At 41.3% G+C, this 7,556-nt stretch overlaps 1 protein-coding gene across 1 annotated transcript; it reads left to right on the top strand.

The window, feature by feature from the left end:
- Positions 1-1,663: 1,663 nt before the first annotated feature.
- Positions 1,664-4,938, top strand: wdr74 (WD repeat domain 74). Its single transcript, XM_054599933.1, is given in 3 exon segments — positions 1,664-2,430; positions 3,792-4,168; positions 4,170-4,938. Coding segments are annotated over 3 exon segments (1,158 nt in total). The 5' UTR covers positions 1,664-1,821; the 3' UTR covers positions 4,342-4,938.
- Positions 4,939-7,556: the final 2,618 nt, after the last annotated feature.

The following is a 7,556-nucleotide window of genomic DNA, read 5'->3' on the forward strand; positions in this document are numbered from 1 at the left end:
AACTTGTTTTCTCATGATTTTGTTCTGTATTTAAAAGGGTCCACTTAAAATTCAAATCTCGTTTTTTAAAGAAATTCCGCATAAATTCATGTCCATCTTGTCAAAACAAAAATGCATCAATTATAACCACACCAGTTTGCCGTAGAAGTTTTGCTGTGTTATAGTACAACTACAACTGGAACACACATTAAAGAACTCTCAGAGAATAAATAAATATAATACAATTCAATATATATAGTTTAAATCATACATATTAGTGCTCCATTGTGCCTGCCTTTACTTTACATTTGATGTGGTTCATTTCATTGGAGCCATTTATAATCACGTGTCTCCAGCGCCCTCCTGTGGCCACAGTGCGTAATTACATATTATGAGATGTAGTTACACTCTGTGTCCACCAGAGGGCCTCCTGTGGCCACAATGTGTAATTACATTATGAGATGTAGTTACACTCTGTGTCCACCAGAGGGCCTCCTGTGGCCACAGTGCGTAATTACATTAGGAGATGTAGTTACACTCTGGTGTCCACAGTGCAGTGTGTAATTACATATTAGGAGATGTAGCTACCATCAGTGTCCACCAGAGGGCAGTGTAGAGACATTCTATTAAATGACATGTTGATGTGATTAGTGTGACACACATATATCAATATATCCAACTTTTATTACTTTTTTAATTAATTAATTAAAGAAACTTCACACCAGTATGTCAAGAGGATTTGTTTCATTTAATTTAATGAAAAAGGATCAACACAAACTGCTCTCTCCGTAATAATACTGGTGATTATCTTATCTTATTGATCATATCTTTACAAATTATTATTACGGGAAAAGGACTTAAAATAAATTAGATTTTAATGTTTTCAAATGTTTTTATCAATAAATGTAAATTTAACAAAACAAAAAGGTTCCAAAACACTTTATATTTGTATGTTTTATAATATTTATATATATATATTCTGGCTCTTTGTTATTGTTTTATTTATTTATCTTTAGTTAAATTAAAAAATAAAATAAATAAATAATATCATGATAAATAATAATAATCAATAAAACATGATTGGTGTCGTTAACACTGTTTTATTTACTTTTTGTCGTGTTCAATAAAGTTAATTTTAAAAGTTTATTTGCAGTATAGTATAGTTCCAAAACACTTTTTTTTCGTTTTATAACATTTGAATCGAATAATAATCTTGTGTTGTTGTTTTATTTATTCATCTTTTGTTAAATGAAAAACAATAATCAATAAAATCTGTTTTATTTACTTTTTGTCGTGTTCAATAAAGTTTTAACAGGACTCGGCCAGCGCAGTGACGTCATTAACACGCGACGCTTATATTTGTACGTTTTATAATATTTATATCTATATATATCTATATATATATATATATCTATATATCTATATATATATATATATATATATATATATATATATATATATATATATATATATATATATATATATATATAGATATATATATATTCTGGCTCTTTGTTATTGTTTTATTTATTTATCTTTTGTTAAATAAAAATAATAATAATAATAATATGATAAATAACAATAATCAATAAAACATGGTTGGAGTTGTAAACTCTGTTTTATTTATTCATCTTTAGTTAAATGAAAAACAATAATCAATAAAATCTGTTTCATTTACTGTTTGTCGTGTTCAATAAAGTTTCAACAGGACTCGGCCAGCGCAGTGACGTCATCAACGCGCGACGCTTCCTTCGCAGACACACACACGTGTTTCTGTCGGACCAGGACCCGGAGCCGCTGAATCAGTCTCGAGTCCGGTTTTCGGTGCTTTTCCCCGGCTTGATGGGGGAGTCCAGCCGGCTGTGCTCCGTGTGGCTCGGCTCGGAGACCGGCATCCTGAAGGGGGTCAGCCTGGCCCGCAAACAGGCCTTCAACTTCTGCAACACCAGCCACCTGAGCCGCGACCAGGAGGTGCGGGTGCTGAGCTGGGGAGACCCGGCGGAGAGCGAGCTGCTGGTGGGCTCGGTGGACGGGACCGTGAAGACCTTCAGCACCGAGAAGGGTGCGTTCACGGACGCGCGGCGCTGCGGGGCCCCGGAGGACGGAGGCTTCAGCGGGCTGGCGGCGCTGCCCGGCTCCGCGCTGCTCACCTGCGGGGCCTGCGGGACGCTGCGGGTGTGGCGGGAGGGCAGCGCCGAGCCCGTGACGGAGCTGCATGCGGGGAAGCACGTGAGCAGGATGCGGCAGAGCCCCGCAGACCCGCACAGGGTCGCCACCGGCGGGAAGGACAACGGCCTGAAGATCTGGGACCTGCAGCGGCCCGACGGACCCCTGTTCACCGCCAAGAACCTGCGGGACGACTGGCTGGACCTACGGCGGCCGCACTGGGTCAAAGACATGGCCTTCATCCCCGAGACCGACAAGATGGTCACCTGCACAGGTTACCACCAGGTGAGGAAGGAAGAATGCACCTGCATTAAAACAACTTAAAGTAGAAGATCTGATAAGATAAGATAAGATGATGCTTTATGAGGACAAACTGCATTATAAAGGACTTATCCAACTTAAAGATAGACTTATCCCTGATCTGATAAGATAAGATAAGATAATGCTTTATTGGGACAAGCTGCATTAAAACAACTTAAAGTAGACTTATCCCTGATCTGATAAGATAAGATAAGATAATGCTTTATGAGGACAAGCTACAGTTCATAAAGGTCCAACTTAAAGTAGACTTATCCCTGATCTGATAAGATAAGATAATGTAAAACAACTTTATGAGGACAAGCAACATTAAAACAACTTAAAGTAGACTTATCCCTGATCTAATAAGATAAGATAAGATAATGCTTTATGAGGACAAACTGCATTAAAACAACTTAAAGTAGACTTATCCCTGATCTGATAAGATAAGGTAATCCTTTATTAGTCCCGCAGCGGGGACATTTACAGGATTACAGCAGCAGAGAGGACAGTGCAAACAAGAGACATACAAGATCAAAATAAGTATTATAAACAAATGAGCAATAAAAAACAGTAAAGAATCCACAGTAACTGAAATATTATATATACAGACAGAAACTATTATAACTATTGTGTTGCACAGAGTATTAGTGTATTTGTGTCATGTGGTCTGCTGGGAGCAGAGCTGGTTGTGCAGCCTGACAGCAGCAGGAAACAAACAAACATCTGCTGGTGTTACAGGACAAACTACATTAAAACAACTTAAAGTTGACTTATGATCTAATGAGACCAATACATCAATATTAAAGGACGGTCTGTGAATATCAAACACACAGAGACCTGCTGTTCTCTTAAAATTGACTTGACAAACGTCAAGAAATAATGCACTCAGTATGTTTTTAAAGTCAAAGAGCAGCTTTTGCTATAAAGTGAAGAATTAGCTGTAAACATGTCCTGGTCTTACAGGATGAACTACAGTTTAAAGTTGACATCTTTTGTGGGCACATTTGCAGCCTATTGACCAGTGATCTTTAACATGTACTTTATAATTCAGTATGCATCCGATTGTGTAAATAAAACGTCATCAAAAGTGTTTAAATAAAACCCCGGACAGGAACCTGCTGTCAGGTTTTTATGAAGAACTAAAGTAAAGTTTTCTAAAACTTTAAAGGTTTGTTGACGTCTGTAATGTAAATGTTGTTAAAATCAGGCTTTATTGATTCAACTATAATCAGAGTACATCTTGTTAACTGCAGAGAAGAAGAGTCATTGAATGCACCACGGCTGCCTGACTGCGTGTCTTTAATGGTTTAAAGACTGCAGCTTTAACGTTGATGTCTCCCCCTCAGGTCCACGTGTTCGATCCCTCCTCCTCTCAGCGGCGTCCGGTCCTGGAGTTCGAGTACGGCGAGCACCCGCTCACCGCCCTGTCCCTGCCCGCCGGCGGCAACACGGTGGTGGTGGGGAACACCCACGGGCAGATGGCCCTGCTGGACCTGAGGAAAGGCGTGGTCCGCGGTGTTCTGAAGGGGCTGGCGGGCGGCGTGCGGGCGCTGCAGTGCCACCCCACCCGTCCTCTGGTGGCGTCCTGCGGCCTGGACCGCTTCCTCCGCATCCACAGCCTGGAGGACCGCAAGCTGCAGCACAAAGTCTACCTCAAGTCCAGACTCAACTGCCTCCTGCTCGCCAGCAGAGACCTGGACGGCGGATGGGGGACGGCTGGGGGGAGGGGGGTCTGAGGGGGTGAAGGAGGAAGACGAGGGGGAGGACGACGAGGTGTGGGAGACCATGGAGCGGGTGGAGGAGAAGACGAAGAGGAAAACAACAACAACAGAGGAGGACGAAGAGGAGGAGCTGCAGAAGAAGATAAAGAAGAAGAGAAAGAAAGGACAAGACTGAGGGGCGTTTGTGGCGCGGTCAGAGTGTGGGACATTTCAACGCCATCAGTCAGACTGACACACATGAAAGAAAGGAGCTTCATCTCCTGGACAGGAAGTTTGTTTATTGATCTGAGACCAATCTGTCTCTACAAATGTATTTTGTAATATTTTGTCAGCAGCCTGAGATCTTTATTAAAACATCAGACACGTCTACAGTTTTGTTATATGTAAAATACATTTTAAATGCCAGCTTTTCTTTTTTAAATTCATGCAACTTTTTTCTCATCTGAATGTTTTAGTGAAGATTGATGAAAATGACACAAGGACCAAAATCTGAATCACATTAAATTTAGCTGTCAGTCAGTTTTCAGAACATCTGCTGCTAAAAGAAGAAAACAAATAGCTGGAAAACAGATTTCTCAGTCTAACAAACCAAACGATTCAAAAATGATCCATTTTAAAGTTGACTTCCCTGTGGGCAACTTTGCAGCTGGTCTAAAAAATGTACTTCACAAGCTACACTTTAAAGTAATAAAGACATGAATGTAAAGCTATAACATTATTCTGGTGAAATCATGCAGGTTCACCAGAAACTCCTTCAGCTCAGACTCCAGCGTTTGTTACAAATAATAAAGAGAAACATATTCAATACGTGATGAGGAACTTCAGCGATAACCTTAGTCACAGGAAATATAAACCACAACACCAGAGATTATTTTGTTCTGACCCCTCAGGTCGTGAAGTATTTATATTTATTCTAGCTTTAAAGCAATGCAGTTTTATTATTTCTGTAAATGTCCTGTAGGGAATGTTAATGATATTAACTACCTTTTTAGGACTAAAAACACAAAGTTTAGGACTTCATACCAACTTATCAGAGGTCTACTTTCTGGACCAGTTCCAACATGAAGAGGTGTGATTCTGATATCTGTTCGGTGGCAATGAAAGAACGTGATGTCTTTCCAAACCCTCTGCAGTGTCTCGAGGAGAATTTAGGATTGTACGTACGTTTAAAAAAAAAAAAAAAAAAGTCTTCATAAAACAGCAAGATTATAACCCTTCAGTGTCCCTGTGTCTCTCTGAGCGCTGCCCCCTGGTGGCCTGGAGACACACAACAGCACAGAATCACTCACCTAGCTGAACATATGGAGACTTTGATGTAACATTAGTCAAATGAAACCGTGAAACCGCACCTTACAGGAGGAATAGATGCCGGCGATGGACAACGTCACACTCAGCAGGAGAACCAGAGCGAAGATGAAAACTGGTGGAAACGCTGAAACTAATTCAGAGTCATCACAACAGATCACCGGTTAGAGATTTATTAAATACGCCTCTTCTGTAGCTAGTCCCTAGACCTCTACAGCTAGTCCCTAGACCTCTACAGCTAGTCCCCAGACCTCTACAGCTAGTCACAAACCTCTACAAACCTCTACAGCTCGTCCCCAGACCTCTACAGCTCGTCCCTAGACCTCTACAGCTAGTCCCAAACCTCTACAGCTAGTCCCCAGACCTCTACAGCTAGTCCCCAGACCTCTACAGCTAGTCCCAAACCTCTACAGCTAGTCCCAGACCTCTACAGCTAGTCCCAAACCTCTACAGCTAGTCCCAGACCTCTACAGCTAGTCCCAAACCTCAGCAGCTGGTCCCAAAACCTCTACAGCTAGTCCCAAACGTCTTCAGCTAGTCCCCAGACCTCTACAGCTAGTCCCAAACCTCAGCAGCTGGTCCCAAAACCTCTACAGCTAGTCCCAAACGTCTTCAGCTAGTCCCTAGACCTCTTCAGGTAGTCCCTAGACCTCTTCAGGTAGTCCCCAAAGCTCTGCAGCTAGTCCCCAGACATCTACAGCTAGTCCCTAGACCTCTGCAGCTAGTCTCCATAAAGATGGCGACGGCAAAATCACCAAAACAATCCACAATCCACAAACACAGAACAATATGTCAGGACTTGTCTAAACAGTTTCAGGAACAGGAATGTATGTTCTGTCTATTCCACAGTGCATGTTTACACAAGTATAAATGTTTAATTATTAAGTTAGTGAAGATATCGCTACGTACCTCGAGGTCTTGAGTGTTGTTGTTACAGCAGCACTGGGGTCACATTAATAACTACAACCAGACTGCTACTCCAGGAGTCAGAGTTTCTGCACAGACACCTGTGAGGATGCATAGAGTGACCACCTCATTGTTGATCTGTTGCAGAGTTAGTTTGGAGTTCATTTGAGGTACATTTGAGGTTCATGTGATTGGAGCACCAGGGTGGAGAGGCAGAATAATTCAAAAAGGATTTTGACCAAAACTAGCTGTCAAACTCCTGCCCCCAATCGTAAAACCATGATTCCAATGGACAACATATTGATATAATCAGAGAGATAAGACTCTGACGAACGCAGAGATGTACTTTTTTATATTTGTTGTTTAAAAAAATGTGAATTTCAGAGCAGATTAGAAAACTGTAACTATCTGCTTTCTTTGAGAAATTGACGTCAGATTTAGCATGGAGTCTAATGGAGCAGTTGGTTGGAGTTCATGTTGCTTTCAGGCACATGGAGTCAAATGTGTAAGACTGTTGAAGTCCATAGACACATGTCTACGACAAGCACATTATTTCCTACTTTTTTTTCCACAAAATGGTTTATGAAGAGTGGAAATTGATAGGATCAAGTTGTTTGGAAAAATTACAGAAGATTTTACAGCTCCTCTCACTCTAACTATGACATCACGTGCTCTAGGTCTGAACATTCCATCCAATACACACCCATTATAAAATCTGAAAAAGGCTTAAATTTTCCTGAAACTTAAACTCTGATGTCATGAAATCTGTGCTAGCTATCAAAATGCCCATTTGGCCCAATATAATCCAGAGTTTTGTTCACGTTTTAAACTTCAAATAATTGTTCTACGTTGAAGTATGACGAGTCAGTCTGGGCCCAAAGTTGAGTGTTTTTAAGCTCTCTCCATGGCCAAAACGCATTCATCTCTATGGGGAAATTTCTCGCCGTTTTTCCCGGTTCCCGTGGAAACCGCTGGGTGAATCTCTGAGAAAAGTCATAGCACACGATTCCCGATCAGGCAGCACAATTTGATGTATTTTGACGCATGCGCTGGCAACGCTGTAGGAGGAGATACGCACCAAACCTTTGTACGGAAGATGGAGAATAAGAAGAATAGCATTATTATTAAGCCCGCAGGATTATATACACAATTATACAAGGCTTTACAGCCTTGTTGCTA

This window comes from Anoplopoma fimbria, chromosome 1 (genome assembly GCF_027596085.1).
Source record: "Anoplopoma fimbria isolate UVic2021 breed Golden Eagle Sablefish chromosome 1, Afim_UVic_2022, whole genome shotgun sequence".
Taxonomy (NCBI): domain Eukaryota; kingdom Metazoa; phylum Chordata; class Actinopteri; order Perciformes; family Anoplopomatidae; genus Anoplopoma; species Anoplopoma fimbria.